The 19,117-nt window shown below is 42.3% G+C and overlaps 1 protein-coding gene across 1 annotated transcript; it reads left to right on the top strand.

Moving 5' to 3' along the window:
• The first annotated feature begins 1,314 nt into the window (after positions 1 to 1,314).
• LOC139573625 (calbindin-like) lies at positions 1,315 to 18,660 on the top strand. The gene is made up of 11 exons (XM_071397291.1): positions 1,315 to 1,491; positions 1,958 to 2,034; positions 6,841 to 6,915; positions 10,493 to 10,573; positions 10,712 to 10,768; positions 14,887 to 14,964; positions 15,117 to 15,172; positions 15,283 to 15,322; positions 15,426 to 15,479; positions 16,804 to 16,875; positions 17,677 to 18,660. Exons 1-11 carry the CDS (start codon positions 1,413 to 1,415, stop codon positions 17,806 to 17,808), a joined length of 801 nt encoding a protein of 266 aa, XP_071253392.1. The 5' UTR covers positions 1,315 to 1,412; the 3' UTR covers positions 17,809 to 18,660.
• The last annotated feature ends 457 nt before the right edge of the window (positions 18,661 to 19,117 follow it).

Here is a 19,117-nt window from a genome sequence, read left to right as displayed (position 1 = left end):
CGTTCTCTCTCGTTGTTATTTTGTTTAGTGTTCAGTTTTGAATTAAATTATAATATGAACACTTAACACTTAACACTTGGTCCGATGATTCCTATTCCTCATCCGACGAAGACGAGGAACGTTACAGCCCAGAAAGACTCACAGTTGTAATCGCTTCCAAAGGCGCTTCTACAAAGTATTGACTCAGGGATGTGAATACTTACATAAATGAGATATTTCTGTATTTCATTTTCAGTATAAATTGCAACAATAAAAAAACAACAACATGTTTTCACTTTGTCATTATGGGGTATTTTGTGTAGAGGGGTGAGAAAACTGTTACATTTTGAATTCAGGCTGTAACAAAAAGTGGAATAAGTCAAAGAATATGAATACTTTCTGAAGGCACTGTACTATAGTGTACAACAACCCGAAAAAGAGACATAACCCTCTTCATAATACATTCATATAGAAGTAACTTTGTGATACAATGCTGTATGAAGCCATACAAGTCATAGACCTGTGCTGCATTTATATGCAGGGGTACATTTACTCTCCATAGCATTCATTGACCACTGCCATCCATATCGAAGTTAAATTTTCCTCTTGTCACTCACAATAACGGTTATTGAAGGTAATATCTTCACTTTATTCTATTCCATTTCCCCATCTCCCAAAGCCACCTCGTGCACTGAATTGTTATTGATTGTGTGGACTATGTCTGTCCCATTTCCCTGTAAACACACATTATGAGGCAGCAGTCACCAGTCTTCTCTAATGAGTGGCACCACCCAATACAACAGCCAATGGTGTAAGAGAAAATCTAAATGAAATGTAAAAGTAAGAAACAGAATCCTAAATCTCCATAGTTAGACAAGGAGTTGAGTCAGCCAAACTATCATGGAGGGTCCAAGCCAGCAATTCACATTTCAAAATATCCTTTCTGTCCTTTCTTTTTTTAAGATTATGTAACTTTGCACAAGTCTTTTGCTACTCCATAATCCATTTATGAGTTTTATTTCATAAAGAGCCCTTGGATGGCCCTTAAATGCCAGAATAAAGAAGAGGGGGTAGAGCTATTTTTTGGTTGAACACCTTCTACACTTTTGTCGGATGGAGCGTATATCTGGAGGGGGAAATGAAAAGCACGAAAAGCGGGTGCTCATTTAAATGGATCTCACATCCCCTTACCCCCTGGCGCGAATCAACGTGCTGCTGAGCTCGCGCTATTCCTGCGGCGGGAAGAGAGGAGGTGACTTGAGCGTTTGGCTAGTTTCCCAACGTCGGGGAAGGGGGGCTATAGTGAAAGATTAGCGTGATAGTGCTCCCTTTAAATACCGGGCACCGACTGAGCACAGCGTCTCATTCATAGCATATCCTCGGCCAGTGCAGCTATCTGGTACGCGCTCCCGTCCCCAAACCTAACCCGCGACATGGCAAACGCTTACCTGCAAGGAGTAGAGATCTCTGCATCACAGTTCCTGGATATTTTTCACCATTATGATAACGATGGTAACTTATTCTTTAAGATTGTGGATTATTCATGCAGATGGCACTGAAGTAAAACGATTTTTGGGAAGTTTTGCGACCAAAGACCATCATGGACCATTTGCGCTTTTTAGCGGATTTTCGAAAATATGTAGTAGCCTACAGTATATTGAATGAAAAAGTTGATTTCGCTGTCAAGACTGATATTTGTTCTCTCAACTTTATCCATTGACAAATTAGATTGACAAATATTTGATTTAGAACCATTAACCGCCATTTTATAGCGACATTTTCAATATTTACAAAACTATAAATGACTGGAAAATATTATTATAATATGGTGATAGGTTTAGGCACTAAAATGGAAGTTCAGTCATACAGCTGTCATGAAACGGCAAATGATGGATTTGATCCTATGCGTAATGTTCTTAAACTAAATGTAGGCTACTTTACGCATGTCTTTGATTGATTTGGTGCTTACTTCTTGCAGGTAATGGATATATTGAAGGGAAGGAGTTGCAGAGTTTTATAAAAGAACTTCAGCAAGCTCGAAAACAGGCAGGACTTGTAAGTAAACTGAATTATTTTAAAAATTTTAAACTCTAAAACATGAATGTATTGGCAGTGGGCCTGACAACTAATTGTCTTCTCAAACTGAACTGTATCTAGTATTTAAATGCGTTTGGTGTGACCCTCATTCCAATTACCTTCATCAGATAGGTCATACAGTAGGCCAGACATATTGACATTGTGAAACCAATGGGTGGTTGATTAGGCTACTGGTGGTGCCACAGTTGAAAGCGTTCAAGTTAAAACATGTGTGTGTGTGTGTGTGTGTGTGTGTGTGTGTGTGTGTGTGTGCGTGTGCGCGTGCGCGTGTGCGTGTGTGAGAGGGAGAGGGAGAGGGAGAGGGAGAGATATTGGGGTGAGTGGGGTGGGGAGAAAGAAAACTCAGTGCACCATTACAGGCACCAAGCCGTTTTACCCCTGATGCTGGTATTATGTGCACACCCTACAAGTTTTGTGTCAGTTGTGTCTGTTTCAGTAGTGACATAATGTTGTCTTGTCAACATCCTCATCACTCATAATAGTGATATTTGCTGTGTAATAATAATCTGTAATATGTCATGTTTTTTTTCTAGAATAATCAAAAGGTTGGATTATAAAATGCAGTATAGAGCATGTCATTGACAACATTTAATTTACAGAAGAGTCTAAATGCATATTTAAGATTTGTTGTTTGTTCAATGATCACAGGGTTTTCTCAAGAGATGGAAATGGTGCATTTCATGTAACGCTTCACTGAGCTTCCATTTTAAAGTACTGTCATGATATTGTGAAACTGGTTGTTCTTAATTGACCCTTCACTAAGTCCCACCCCCCTTGGTTACTGTTGCAACCGCGGACAACATTTTCCCTGGAAGCACAAATCCCCCTTCTAACCACTGGCGAAATCCCCTCACAATGATCTCAAACTGTGTTTTTCATACACAATGAAATTATACACTGACTACCCCTTGCTAATCAAGAAATTCTCTGGTATGTTGTAGTGAATTGTCATTACAATTGCTTCACTGGAACCTGGTAAAATTATGTTTGTAGTGTGGCTAGCCAATGAATCTATGGCTCTGAATTCACTGTCAGCATGCAGTCGAAGCGTACTAACCCCTTTTGGAGCTAACTAGTGCTCTCAAATCGTATCCTGATGTCGACAGCAGATTGGAGTTGTATTAATAACATGGCTAACTTAGCTAGCTAACATACATTTCGAGAAAACAAGTTATATTTAGTGGCAAGCTAGCTAGCATTAGCAACGTTTGGTGGTCAATAAGCCTGAGAAATAGCTAACCAGATGAACTACCAAACAATGTAACAAAAGTATAATTTTGGATTCTAAAAATACTCCATAAACAGGCTCTGGAATCACAAGTACCACTGGTGCATTATTCCATTGTTTAGCCATTTAAAACATGTATTTTTTTTAAAGAACTCAGGTTCTCACAGCCCTCACTGGCTTTTATGTGTTTCAAACATGAGCTTCCCTGAGGTGTAGTACTCGAGACAGTTGCTATCCATTGGAGCGCTATGATTAGTTGGCCAGAATTCTGGGGCGGGGCTTAGCGAAGGGTCAATTGACATTGATTAATACATTATGACTAGTTATGAGGTGTCAAGTACATGTCTGGTCTACCAATATTCCATGTCTTTCCATGCCTGAACGACATGGAACAACCCCATATTGCTGTTGCGTCAAGTTGATGGGTTGATGGATGTATTTCCCACATTTCCATCTTGCTCAACTGTAAGACCCGATGCAGAAAAAGCAGTTTTGGAAAATTCTGTTTTACATTCTGACCTTGTTATTTGACGTTGGTATTTTTATTTGTGTCTCTACTCAGCGTTTTGGGGTCTGAATTGGATTGAGTCACCCATTGCTGAGTGACAAATAGCACTGCAGTGCACTTTCCGACTTTGCATTTGGGAAAGGTTAAACACTTAATTCCCATTCTGTGTACAAGCAATTAGCCAAGCCTCTATAGAGCAAGCCATTTGGCACTCAATCCCAGATCTTTAAACAGGAGTAATGGCTCAACGTTTGCCAGACACTGAAAACACCTTTTGATTTACTCTATGGGGAGAGAGCACGTTGGGGAGTTGATTATGGAAAATCGCAGCATTTACAATCAAATTAAGTGGCCATTTACAACTGCCCAATCAATGGCCAGTGAGAAAACACCATTGAAGTGCATTTTGAAGTAGGATTGGAGTTATTAGCATATCTGACACCACCTTATGCAGAGAGATGCCAAAGATGGTTTCCACATTTTGCATGGGCATCATCATCAGAGAGATCAATCCAGAGATCAATGATTGGTTTTGACTGCATAGCGCATGCAGTGTGTTGATTGGCTCAGGGTCTTCTTACTTTGAAATTCCATGGAATTCAATAAAACATGCACTTTAACATTTGCAGAGTCACTTGACGTTGGATAGTGGACATGATTTTGATTATGTCATGCAGCAATAAAGATGGCTTCCAAAGATGGCCGCCATGCATCTACTCAATGGACACACACATGGACTAGAAGAAGAGCTCACTCTTAGTACATCTTCCTTTCATACGACATAATCATTTTACCCCGAAAGACAAGGCCAATGTTAGAATATTGCCTACTTTCTACATGTTGCTACGTATTGCCTACGTTCTACGTGTACGTTTTTCTCCAGTGAGTATGCAAGGTGGTCTTCTTCTCTAGAGTTAACCTCGTGCCAGTTTCTCTGAAAGGAAAATTATGAAATGATAATGGTCGTATATTTGGAAGATATTTGGTCAGCGCTGGTGTGATACTGGGATTTACAGATATTTGTTTATAGCATCTCAGGATATGGTTCACATTGTTCTTGAAGCAATGCATTGCTTTTATTGATTGTGTTTTGTAGGTGAAATGCAAATGTAAAAATCTGTGTCCTACTGTGTTTATATTCCTATTATAGAAAGGCTCTATAAAACAGACATTAGTCAGTACTAAGGTACTTCTGATGTTCTCATAAAAACATATAGTACTAACGCCTCAATCACACCGATAGCGTCATTGCATTTTTGTACAGCAAAAGTACATTCATTTCCAATGGAACGCTGAGTTTGCCTTGCAGCATTGCGTTGCAGAGGCATTTGCAGTGCGTTCTGTGTGGTGCATACGTTGGATTTATCAAACGTATGCGTCAAACTGTATGCGTAGACGACTTGACAGAAATGGTAGTAGAAGGTGAATGTTAAACTTTTGTTGAACACATATCCATTTTGTTTTTTTACATCTATCTTACAATTAATTTACTTTTACCATCGACACAATGGGAGTGAGAGATCATAGTAAAGGCCATGTCCATCTTTTACAGCAATGCTCAATTTGCAGCATAAAGCCTAATTTATACCTTACACAAATATGCAAGACAAGAACGCAATTAACTATGCATGCAATAAAGCCCACTTCATCAGGCTTACCGCAAGGCCATGTAGCAGATAAGTGCTACCCTTTAAGTGTTACACATCATACAGTATCTACAGTATCACATTGTCACATGTAACATTTCCCAGTCCCAACATAGACAATCTCAAATGGCTGCCTTTAAAGGCCCAGTGTGTAGTCAAAAACGTGATTTCCTATGTTTTATATATATTTCCACACTATGAGGTTGTAATAATACTGTGAAAATTGCTAAGAAGCTGTTTTTGTTTCTTTTTGACCATTTTAATGGAAAACAATCACAGTAAACTACTTAATTGTTATCCATAAATCATTTGATATTGAGATAAAAATGGCTGCATTGGACCTTCATAAGCATCTTCTATTATAACTTATTTTAGCATTCTCTAGAGGCACTTCATATGCTTCTATGAAAGTACCTGACAGTATCAGTGCCTCGTCAACTCGATTCAATTACACTGAACGTGTCAGTGGAGATCTCTATCCCTCCACACCAGGCATTACATCAGTAGCTGGCTGGCTGTGCAGCCAGGTTAACTGTGATACAAGTCATTATTCGACGTCCATCAATGTCTGAGGACGTCGGAAGATGACATGGAACCAGCCTCTAGGGGCAACAGTGAGGGCTCATACCTTCAAGTAGGTTTTGGTTTTACTAGGGCGTTGTGAACGGGAATGGCAGATGGGCGTAAGCATCTGATTCGAAAGGTTGCACGTTCCAATCTAGCGATAGAATGTTGTTTTTATATATATTTTTTTAAATATATCCCTAACCATAAAAATTCAGAGTTAATGCCTAAACTTAACCTTAAACACTTTGAAACTTTACATTTGGAACAACTTCGAAATTTGCCATTTGAGAAACATGGATCAACGTCTAATTCTGACGTGAGACTTTGAGAGCTGGTTAGGCCCCTCCGTACATGCATAATCAATACTTCTCGTGGCCATCTGTATGTGTGCAGCGACATGGACGGACCTGTGCAAAACTCTATTAGAATTGTGCTCTGTTGGGTGAGGATTACAACACTCGCTCCTAATCTAATTCAGATTGGATAACATGGCCTTCTGCTTTGCATGTTAAATGGTGTTTGTGAGAACACAAGGTATACAATATCTTTCACGGCACCAAGTGCCTACTAAATAGCCTTTCTAGATAATTGAGCAGATTACTGAGCCCTCATGTTATCAGTGCTTGTATTTCAAACTACTAAAAGTTTCAAACTACTAAACTACTTCCCTGCATAAAACATAATTACTTGTTATAAGGATGTGTGAATCCCTATTTAGTTTCGTTGTCAACTAATTATATGTTTATATGTTGAGATGTGTGTAATTCAAGGCAAAAGCTACTGCAATTAATTGATACTAATTTTCTCTCTCATAGGAGCTTACAGACCAAATGAAGGCTTTTGTACAGGAATATGAGAAAAATACAGATGCCAAAATTGGAATTGTTGAGGTGAGAATCTACATAAACTCATGATGCAGTATACACACACAGTAGGTTAAGACCCACTTAGAATTTGGGACTTTCAGGGACACCGGATCTTGAAACATTGACAGGTTTAGAGGGGGCTTCTCCCTCTATGAAAGGTTCAAATATCATTTTAAAAGATAGTCACTTGGCCAAGGGGATTCATAGCTCTGCTATAGATGGATACTCTGAAGCATTAGCTGACAGAAAGGGTCCTGACAGGGTCATTCAGCTCTTCACAAACGCACCAACGTACTCAAACACACAATGATTACACAAAAATAGAGGTAAGATGCATAATTTGAAAGTGGAAATAACATCTATTGTGTTTGGAATACGAGATTGCCGTTTAGATTAGGCTCTCCAGGAGCATGATGGAAGAACAGGAGTCCTATATGAATACACATTTTTGGCATGGGGTGTTTCAATGCCCCCGGAATGGTTATATTGCAGCTGTCTGATGGATAGTCTCGCAGGAGTAGTCTGAAAGTTTAGGCCGGGTCTCAGCCAGCTGGGTTTGTTCACTGGGCAAAAACTGGTAGAATCAATATTGTTTCACGTTATTTAAAAAAATAAATGTGGCAGACCAGTGGGTTTGATCAAGACGTTTACACAGATCAGACAGACACAAGTGTGATATCTCAGTTTCAAGGGTGTTTGTTTAAAACAAAGAAAATGTAAAGAAACCAGTCTCCTCCAGAAGACCTCTTCCAGGTTACCGTCTTCTGGGCTCCGGGGAACGCTGTCTCCTCTGGGGTAGAACACGAGCCCCTCGGTTCTAGCAGACCGTGAGGACGTCTGTCCGGTAGTGACCTCTCACTACCGCCAACCCTCCCGTGTGCTGCCCTCCTGGCAGCTTTCTGGGCCCCGTATGGCTGGTGAGCAATCAGCCCCTTGATTACTCACCAGCCTCAATAAGGGGCTGATTGCTCACCAGCCTCAATCAGACCCAATTAGTCCTGGCCGGAGGACCCGTTGAGACCTGGCACGTCCAGCAGAGGGAGCCACCGCCGCGTGATGTAGACTCCGACTGTCACCAGGCCTCTACGAGTCTCTCCCTGGTGGGTTGTCCGCAATACGCCACACAAGAATCAACTGGTGACTCAATCATTTGTGTCCTTTCCCCTGATTTAGACCTTGGCTTGGGCGCACTGGGCCTTCGCCATATGTTCCCTTACCACTGGCCATATGCCTGTCATCCGCTCCCTCATTGTCTCTACGTGTTCCACCACGCTGCGTAAGGGGGTTGGCTAGGCTTCCCACACCTCCCGTAGGGGAATGGCCTCGGGATAACGGGTGGCATAATCTACTATTACCAGGATGTACCGGTGTCCTCGGGCCATTTTTACCAGGGGTCCAACGATATCCATGGCGATGCATTCAAACGGCACTCCAATGATCGGTAGGGGAACCAGCGGGTTCCGGAAGTGTGCTTTTGGGGCGGTGATTTGACACTCGGGGCAGCTGCGGCAATAGCCTTCCACGGCCTGCCTCATCGCGGGCCAGTAGAACCAGGCATTTCCGGGTCTTCTCCATTCCCAGGTGCGCCTCCAACAAATGGGTGTGGGCCAGCTGAAGAACGGTTCCGACGTACCAGCGGGGCAGCAACAGCACCTCTCGAAGTTCCCCCTGTTCGTGGGACACCTGATACAACAGGTATCGCCAGTCACTCACCCCCAGAACAAGCTGGCCATCCACCGCTATCACTTAGGCCGCGGCGGCTTTCAAGTTCGGATCCTCCCACTGGAAATTGAAGAGGGGAAGCATGGGCTCATCCTCCGGTTGTTCACCAGGCGAGGTTGGTTCTGGCGCCCCCTCGGACCCCCAACTCCAGGTCGTGCCTCCACATTGCCGCGAACAGCGAACAATCTAGTCCCACGAGGAGGGGTACCGGCAAATCAGGTACAGCACCCACCACCATCTGACAGCTTCCTTGTGGTGTCACGATGGTGGCCTGCCTGGTCGAATACCGCCTGCCCGGTTGAATGTCGCCGTGGACACAGGAGACTGACACAGTGTTACCACACTCCCAGAATCCAACAGAGCGTGTGTGTCGTGACCATTGACTTTCACCGGCACCATGGGTGGTTCACTGTATGCCCAACATGAGATGAGGTAGTTTACTGCATGGCCCGGCTCATCTCCAGGGCCCGCTGATGGCATTGACTCCTCTTGACCCGAGCAATTTCATGAGAGGTGTTCCCGAGCGCCACACTCAAAACATCTCCTTCATTCTTCATCCACCTGGGGTTGTTGGCAGCGGGTCGACTCTCCCCCGGCTGTCTCTCCGTGGGTCTGCAGTCCTGTCGGATTGGGGAGTACAGTGGTGGGGTCATCCTTCTTTCCCCTCCGACAGCTCCCGGACTTGGCCTGCATCCCTTTCAGCAGGGCCTCTGTATTCTGGTATGTCTCCACAGCTCACAAGAGGTCCTCCAAGCTCCAAGGTCTGGGCGCGTAGGTTTGCCGCCCTCTTCATGTGAGGTAGCACCCGTAAGAAGCGATCCATGACCACTTTGTCGATAACATGGAGGGTGGCTACATCGGTTAGGAGCCATGCTCTGGTGATGCACTGTAGGTCGCTCATCTGGGTTCGGGGGGAAGCTTCGGCCACAAACCTCCAGTCGTGGACCAGTTGGGTCCGACGGGCCAGGCTGTACCCATAGTGGCTGAGTACCTCCCTCTTGAGACAGTCGAAGTTAGCCGCCTGTTCGGTGTTGAGTTCATAATACGCCTTTTGGGCATCTCCGGACAGGGAAGGGGCCAGCAGACTCGCCAAATTCGCCTTGGGCCAACCTTCCCGGAGTGCCCTACGTTCAAACGTGCAGAGGTAGGTCGTCATCCTCAGTTAGCTTAATTAAAAACTGATTGGGATGCGATTCAGTCTGCGTTTCTCCTCGCAGCTTCCTGACGTCCTCCAGAAGGCGGACATTCTGTAGCCGCTGTTCTTCCAGCATTCGTTCCTGAATGTTCTGTTGCGCTTGTTGTGCCCGAACAAACTGAGCTATCAACTCGACCATGCTGATACTGAGTAAACGTCAACCCTGGTCTGATCACGTTCTCAGACTTGCCCTGTCCGGTAGCAACCCTCCCATGTGCTGCCCTCCTGGCAGCTTTACGGGCCCCATATGGCTGGTGAGCAATCAGTCCCTCTGTCTGTCACAAGGCCTCGACGAGACTCCCCTGGTGGCTTGTCCGCGGTACGCCACAATGATGACATTGAATCAATGTGGGAAACTGATTGGATTTGCAAAAAGTAATCAACATAAGGGAATTTAGTATTTTTTTCACCCAACTTTAACCTAAATCCAATGACATAGTGACATTTTTTGTTGATTTCACATTGAATTCTCATTAGTTGACAACTCAACCAAACGTAAATCAAAACTAGACGTTTATTAAATGACGTCTGTGCCCAGTGGGTGGTGGCTAAACTGTCACAGGGTGCCATTCTTTGCCACTGATCAACTGTTAAAAATAAATGGGATGTTGAACCAATGTAACCATGTTTCAGGACAATACAGTGTTATCTCTTATATATTTTCCTCTTTTCTCTGTGTGACAGCTAGTACAAATATTGCCCACAGAGGAGAACTTCTTGTTATTTTTCCGGCAACAATTGAAGTCTTGTGCGGAATTTATGCAGGTATTTTTCTATTAACCAATATGATCTATTTTAAATGTTTTCAAGTGGCTCATGGCATAAATATAGTTTTTAACTGATTTAACTATTCTCTCCTCATTGATGATACAAACCCCTATTTCACTCATTGTCTCATTCCAGGCTTGGCGATGTTATGATGCAGACCATAGTGGCTACATTGAAGCAGATGAGCTGAAGGTGAGCAATGCTGGACTGTAACTTGCCTCCCAATTTGTATCTTGATGAACTGTCTCACTGTCCTCCCTATTTCATTAAGGGGATATAGGCTCACAAGGAGCCTCTGAGGTCAAGGCTCATCTGGACTGTAACTTGAAATCCCTTTTTTATTGTAAATCATTTTGGTAATTGAGCATTTTGTAGGAATCTCGGGGGAGTTTTGTCTTTCTTAACCCCAATACCAAAGTTTCACTCATATACAGTACCAGTCAAAAGTTTGGACACACCTATCCATTTAAGGGTTTTTCTTTATTTTTTTACTATTTTCTACATTGTAGAATAATAGTGAAGACATCAAAACTATGAAATAACACATATGGAATCATGTAGTCACCAAAAAAAGTGTTGAACAAATTAAAATATATTTGAGATTCTTCAAAGTAGCCACCCTTTGCCTTGATGACAGCTTTGCACACTATTGGCATTCTCTCAACCAGCTTCATGAGGTAGTCACCTGGAATGCTTTTCCAACAGTCTTGAGTTCCCACATATGCTGAGCACTTGTTGGCTGCTTTTCCGTCACTCTGCAGTCCAACTCATCCCAAACCATCTCAATTGGGTTGAGGTCAGGTGATTCTGGAGGCCAGGTCATCTGATGCAGCACTCCATCACTCTCCTTGGTCAAGTAGCCCTTACACAGCCTGGTGGTGTGTTTTGGGTCATTGTCCTTTTGAAAAACAAATGATATTCCCACTAAGCGCAAACCAGATGGGATGGCTGTGGTAGCCATGCTGGTTAAGTGTGCCTTGAATTCTAAATAAATCACAAACCGTGTCACCAGCAAAGCACCATCACACCCACCTCCTCCTACTCCATGCTTCACGGTGGGAACCACACATGCGGAGATCATCCATTCACCTACTCTGCGTCTCACAAAGACATGGTGGTTGGAACCAAAAATCTCAAATTTGGACTAATCAAATCAAATCAAAATCAAATCAAATGTATTTATATAGCCCTTCTTACATCAGCTGATATCTCAAAGTGCTGTACAGAAACCCAGCCTAAAACCCCAAACAGCAAGCAATGCAGGTGTAGAAGCACGGTGGCTAGGAAAAACTCCCTAGAAAGGCCAAAACCTAGGAAGAAACCTAGACAGGAACCAGGCTATGAGGGGTGGTCAGTCCTCTTCTGGCTGTGCCGGGTGGACCAAAGGACAGATTTCCACCGGTCTAATGTTCATTGCTAGTGTTTCTTGGCCCAAGCAAGTCTCTTCTTCTTATTGGTGTCCTTTAGGAGTGGTTTCTTTGCAGCAATTCGATCATGAAGGCCTGGTTCACGCAGTCTCCTTTGAACAGTTGATGTTGAGATGTGTCTGTTACTTGAACTCTGTGAAGCATTTATTTGGGCTGCAATCTGAGGTGCAGTTAATTGCCAATTTCTGAGGCTGGTAATTCTAATGAACTAATAATCCTCTGCAGCAGAGGTTACGCTGGGTCTTCCTTTCCTGTGGTTGTCCTCATGAGAGCCAGTTTCATCATAGCGCTTAATGGTTTTTGCAACTGCACTCGAAGAAACTTTCAAAGTTCTTGAAATTTTCCGGATTGACTGACCTTCATGTCTTAAAGTAATGATGGACTGTCATTTCTCTTTGCTTATTTGAGCTGTTCTTGCCATAATATGGACTTGATCTTTTTCCAAATTTGATTTTTTCCCCAAAAATTTTCCAAACTGATTGGCTCAAACGCATTAAGGAAAGAAATTCCAGAAATTAACTTTTATCAAGGCCCACCTGTTAATTGAAATGCATTCCAGGTGACTACCTCATGAAGCTGGTTGAGAGAATGCCAAGAGTGTGCAAAGCTGTCATCAAGACAAAGGGTGGCTACTTTGAAGAATCTCAAATATATTTTGATTTGTTTAACACTTTTTTGGTTACTACATGATTCCATATGTGTTATTTCAAAGTTTTGATGTCTTCACTATTATTCTACAACATAGAACATAGTCAAAATAAAGAAAAACCCTTGAATGAGTAGGTATGTCCAAACTTTTGACTGGTACTATACGTTGGCTATGAACTACCCTAGAGTAGTGTCAAGGAAGTTGTGGAATAATTAAGTTGGATTGATGTGCACTCTGAGTGAGCTATACACTCTATCTAGAACCTAAAAGGGTTATTTGACTCTCCATAGGATAACCCTTTGAATAACCCTTTTTGGTTCCAAGTAGAACCCTTTTGTTCTATATGGAACCCAAAAGAGTTTTACCTGGAACTAAAAAGTTTAGCAAACTCCAGATGTTAACATTTCTTTGATGACATGAAAATAAAGCTCTTTGGCCACGCACGCCTGTGGTGGGTTTCACGCACGCCTGTGGTGGGTTTCACGCAAACCTGGTTGTGTCTGCCAGGAGGCTGAAACTTGGCCACAAGTGGATCTTCCAGCAAGACAATAACTCCAAGCACACGTCAAAATCCACAAAGAAATGGTTAGTTGACCACAAAAAATCTACATTTTGCAATGGCCATCTCAGTCTCCGGACTTGAACCACATTCAAAACCTGTGGTTTAAATTGAAGAGGTCCATAAGCACAGATGAAGGATATCATGGATATGTATGAAGAAAAAACATTTTCGAAAAAGGCTCAGTGTCATTATCCTCGCAAGGTGAGGTATTGAAAATAGGGGTGACAATAATTTTGACCCCTATCTTCTTGTGGAAAAAAAGCAACTGTATTAGTATAAAATCATTTCATTTTTCAGTTTTTGTTGAGCATACAATATACAGTGCCTTCAGAAAGTATTCATACCCCTTGACTTTTCCACATTTTGTTGCGTTTCTTTCCCTCACCCATCTACACACACAACACCCCATAATAACAAAGTGATAATAAGTTTATTTATTGAAAATGAAATACAGAAATATCTCATTTACATATGTATTCATACCCCTGAGTCAATCCTTTGTAGAATTACCTTTGGCGGTGATGACAGCTTTGAGTCGTCTTGGGTATGTCTGTATCAGCTTTGCACATCTGGATTAGGGGATTTTCTCCCATTCTTCCTTGCAGATTTTCTCAAGCTCTGTTAAATTAGATGGGGAGTGACGGCTAATAGCAATCTTCAAGTCTTTCTGCAGATTTTCAAAGGGATTCAATGATCTCAGAGTCTTTCATGTGGCTTTTGGCAAACTCCAAGCGTGACATCATGTGTATTTTTCTCAGGAATGGCTTCCGTCTGGCCACTCTACCATGAAGCCCATATTGGTGAAATGTTGTAGAGACTGTTGTCCTTCTGGCAGGTTCTCCCATCTCAGCCAAAGAACTCTGTAGTTCTGTCAGAGTGGCCATTGGGTTCTTGGTCACCTCCCTGACTAAGGTCCTTCTTGCCCGGTTGGTCAGTTTGGTCTGGGTAGGTCCATATTTTTTAAATTTCACCAATGATGGAGACCACTGTGCTCTTGGAAACTTTGAACACTTTAGAAATTGTTTTATACACTTCCCCAGATATATGCCTCATCACAATTATAACTCTGAGATCTACAGACAGTTCCTTGGACTTCATGGTATAGTTTCTGCTCTGACATGCACTGTCAACTGTAGGACCTTATATAGACAAGTGTGGTTCTTTCTAAATCATGTCCAAACAATTGAATTGGCCACAGGTGGACTCCAATCAAGTTGTAGCGACATCTCAAGAATGATCAAAGGAAATTGGATGCACCTGAGCTCAGTTTAGAGTGTCATAGAAAAGGGTTGTGAATACTTATGTAAATTAGGTATTTGTGTATTTCATTTTTAATAAATTTGCTAAACTTTCTAAAAACATGTTTTCACTTTGTCGTTATGGGATATTGTGTTTAGAAGGGTGAGAACATTTTTCGCCATTTAATCAATTTTGAATTCAGGCCATAACACAACACAATGTGGAATAAGTCAAGGGATATGAATACTTTATGAAGACACTGTAGCTCAGTATTTGTATTATTTATTTTATACAGTCTTTTTTGATCATCTTTATCAAGGGTGCCAATATTTTTGGACCTGACTGTACCTCCCGGACAGCATTGCATTTAAAATGACCTGCTATAGCAGGCGTTGTTGTCAAACTGATCTTTCTGCTTTTGCTTAATTTCCAGAACTTTTTGAAAGATCTGCTTCAGAAGGCTAAGAAACCATATGACGAGAAGAAGTTAGATGAGTATACACATACCACAGTAAGAATATAGTTTATACTTATGCAGCTAGCCTCAGCAACAACATTGAGAACAGTGTAGCTAAATGGCTACAACAAATAGCTCTGTACAGTATAGTCCTTCATTTTCTGTTTTGTAGAGCTTTAATTCGTTTATTTATTTTTCTCTTCCAGCTCAAAATATTCGACTCAAACCACGATGGGAAGTTGTGTTTGGCAGAAATGGCAAGGTCTGCTTATGGAGTTTTGTCCTGTGTGATATGAATGATATATCTGTCTACACATCGTGCTGTTTATGGCCTGAACACAATTCTTCCAATGTGTGTTTTTTTCCCAACAGGCTGCTACCGGACGAGGAGAACTTTCTACTCAAGTTTCAGGTTGGTGGTTATTCCCAGAATAAATCCGAGATGGAATCGAAAAATCAGATTGACCTTGACTCAATTGTCTCCTCTCCCTCTCCTTCCTGTCTTTCTGTTACAGAATGTGAAGATGGCGAGAAGAGAGTTCAACAAGATCTTTGAGTTATATGATCAGGTACGTTCCAATAATACATTGTCATTATGCACCCTCTCAAAAAAATAAGAATCACTCTCTGTTATGGCTTTTTGAATGTTTCAATGCATCTCAAGACACAGTATTAACAAGGACAGAAAGTGCTTCAGAAAGTGCTAGTCTAGGAAATTGCTGCTCTCCAGGGATGCACTCCCTCAATCTTTCTCTCTTATCCTCTTTATCTATCTCTCCTTCTCTTTCTTGCTCTTGCTCTCTCTCTCTGTCTATCTACCAATTTCTCTTCCTATTGCCCTTATTTGTATGCACAATGGATACAGTGCATGTTCCCCCCCTACCACCATCACTCTTTCTCTCTCGCTCTCTCACGTTCTCTCTCGTCCCCCATCCCCATTTACCCCACCCTCTCCCTCTCTCCCCCTATAATGTATGACTGTCTCTGGAGCAAGTCGGCCCATACCTTCTCTCCCGTGGCAGTGCCTGTAATCCATATTGACTGGCAGGTTCATGTTGCACAGGCGGGCAGGCAGGGTGGCAGGCAGACAGGCACGCAGGCATGGAGGCTGACAGGCAAACAGACAGGGAGGCGGGCAGACAGACAGACAGGCAGACAGACAAGGAGGCAGGGAGGGAGGCGTTCTGGGCCTTGCTGATATGTGACATCCAGACAGGTAATTGGAGAAGCAAATGACAATACATTCTTTAGTTTGCCTGTAGAGCATTACAGGACAATTAATCTGAGTGGCTGGCTGGCTGGCTGGCTGATCATGCTTTTCCATTTGTTTTAGTCTTCGACCATAGAACCTGGTTTAAAGATTTAGATTGTTAGAAGTGCCATGTTGGCACTAACTGTCCCACATGGTTCCTGATGATGGCGCTCTTGTTGCCAACACAGAGGACTGATTGCTAGACTCTATGGTACAGTATTTCTATTGCTCTGAATGGAGTTGGACGCACAGAGAACTCCCCTAAAGTGGATAGGGATATCCTTATAAAGGTATCAGCGATGTGGTTATAATATTATAATATTGCTTTCAGGGCACACGAGCCAGTACATAGATGACCAAAAACAAACAGTTCAAATTCATGAATAGAAAATATGAGCAAATATCAGAAGGGCCCATGAACAGGCTGTTCAAATATACACATCTGTTCATTAGGCCTATTGTTTTGTTCGTTTTCTGAGATCAGGCTTGTGAGATGCAGCGTGGTATCATGTTGACACTGCATACCAAACCAAACCCAAAGGCGGGCTAAATGGTGTGACATTGTGTTTCTTGTGTGTCTCTCTCTGCCTTTCTCCCTCTCTCTCTCTGCCTCTCTCTCTGTCCTTCTCTCTGTCTGTCAGGATGAGAATGGCTATATGGATGAGAATGAGCTGGATGCCCTCCTCAAAGATTTGTGTGAGAAGAACAAGAAGGTGGGTTTCCATTCTGTTTCATTGATGGAGAAGAGCGGAGACTAAGGGCAAGATTCAATCAGTTCCGCCTTAACCCACGATAATCAATAACTGCATACCAGTCTCATTGTTTTTATTTAGGCGATGTCTGAGGTGTAACTGCGTTGGAACTGTCAAATCAGCAAGCAGCTCCCGGCGTTATACTTATCGCGGACATTGTCATTGGATGCGCCAAGTTGAATTAGTAATAAACCTACACCGCTAAAACACCAGCTATGCGGGTGTCAGCTTTCACTGGTTAACGCTTGATCTGATTGAATCTAGGTCTGAACAGTCCAAACAAATATTTTTGGTTTTTCATCTTGAGACTTCAAATATCACAGAGGGCCTCGGAGGGCCACAGGCCTCGTTTGTTGCCTGTGGTGATATGATTGGCCTGAGGACAATCACAATACCTCTTCAAACAAACTCATAAGAGCATGTTTAGAGCTGGACAGATATTCAATCTGTCTGTCTGTCTGTCTGTCTCTCTGTCTCTCTCTCTCTGTCTGTCTGTGTCGGTCTGTCTCTCACAGCTGACTTTAAAAATAGTTTTCTGGATGTCAATATATCAAAACCATATGTGACCTGCATGTAGAACCTACTCCTCTTTGTTTGTGCAAATATTTTGTGTCATCTTTATTAGCTAAGCTTTGGGCCGGCGACCATCTCATAGCCGCAGGGGATTTTGAAATGAAAAAGTAGGGTCAATGTCAAATCTGTAAAAGTCAAGGGATGAAAATGACAAGTTGGATATCTGCATCTGTTTCTTGTCTCCGACAGGTGCTGGAAGTCAACAAAATCCCCACATATAAGACCGCCATTATGGCGCTATCAGACGGGGGCAAGCTGTACAGGACAGAGCTAGCGCTGGTGCTCTGTGCTGAGGACATTTCAGCCCCTGCACCCTTATAAACCACTCCCCTTTCCACCTAACCACACCCCCTCCATCCCCTTCCAACCCGCCTCCCTTCCCCTCACTCATGAAGTGTTTAAAGATACTGTAGCTTGAAACTCCAAGGATGTAGGGTGTATTTTTGTTTCAGTTTTTGCTTTTCTTTCAAGAAATCTGTCAATTTGCCAGTGACAGTGTGTGCGTAGCTAGGGCACATTATCGGAGACATAGGGTGTCACATACTTTTCAAACCTTTTGTTTCTATACTCTTTGTAAATGTACAGATTTTTGTAACAATGAGATTGATACCACCATTGAAAGTCCCTGTACTTTGTCTTCTCTATACTACATACTCCAACCTCTCATTGGCTGAAAGAGAGGGTGTGTCCCCTACTGACCAGTGACAACAATATTTACCGTATTGTTAATTAATATCTCTACACCAAGTAGTCAAACTACTAGTAACAATAACTTATACTATTAGAATTATATCCCTCCAGTAGCCTAAGCAATACGTTACTAAAATGTTTCTGTAATGTGCATGGAAATGAAAAATAAAGAAAATAGCGGAAGAACAGTTCCGTGATGTGAGACAATTTTAAGCTATATATCGTTTTGCAGTGCATGTTAGTTGCTGAAGGCTAGCCTTGTATGGAGGTACTACTGAATGGACAAGCACATATCTCAGAGTTGTGTAGCCTAACCCCCGTGACCCCTGACCTGCCCTGTGTATAACGATGGTGCCAGTCTCAGATGTGCTACATGGACCTTTTTTTGCACTGTAAACAATGCCATGCCCCACCATGCTGGGCACCAGCAACACTGTGTAAGATGTAATAAAAACTAAATTCAACAACTACCTTAAACCCCAACTGTGTGATTCGCTGTGTTGCTATTTGACTGACGTAGGGGGGAATTGACAATGTCAAGAATGAAATGGATGAAACATAATAATAATTAATTTAATATGAAAAGCACTGAAGAAAGGCTCTGAAGAAAATAACAAAAAAAGTATACTTATTTTCCATCATAATTTGCAAATAAATTCATTAAAAATCCTACAATGTGATTTTCTGGATTTTTTTTCTCATTTTGTCTGTCATAGTTGAAGTGTACCTATGATGAAAATTACAGGCCTCTCTCATCTTTTTAAGTGGCAGAACTTGCACAATTGGTGGCTGACTAAATACTTTTTTGCCCCACTGTATATACAGGTGCCGTCAGATCTGGTGGACAGGAGAACAAAGTTAACATAGGTATTTGAAAGCTATTCTGAACAGCATAGTTATCTGTGCCTTAAACAAGACCAGAGACTCTACAGCCCTGACA

Source organism: Salvelinus alpinus, chromosome 4 (genome assembly GCF_045679555.1).
Source record: "Salvelinus alpinus chromosome 4, SLU_Salpinus.1, whole genome shotgun sequence".
NCBI classification, from domain to species: Eukaryota; Metazoa; Chordata; class Actinopteri; order Salmoniformes; family Salmonidae; genus Salvelinus; species Salvelinus alpinus.
The sequence above is the reverse complement of the archived record's forward strand: the minus strand, read 5'-3'. Positions and strand labels throughout refer to the sequence as shown.

Bases quoted from the DNA above. Each gene is read 5' to 3' on its own strand.
- LOC139573625 (XM_071397291.1), top strand. From the start codon at position 1,413: ATGGCAAACGCTTACCTGCAAGGAGTAGAGATCTCTGCATCACAGTTC. The intron at 6,916-10,492 runs GTGAGAATCTAC...TCTGTGTGACAG, and splicing joins CCAAAATTGGAATTGTTGAG to CTAGTACAAATATTGCCCAC. The intron at 16,876-17,676 runs GTGGGTTTCCAT...TGTCTCCGACAG, and splicing joins TGTGTGAGAAGAACAAGAAG to GTGCTGGAAGTCAACAAAAT.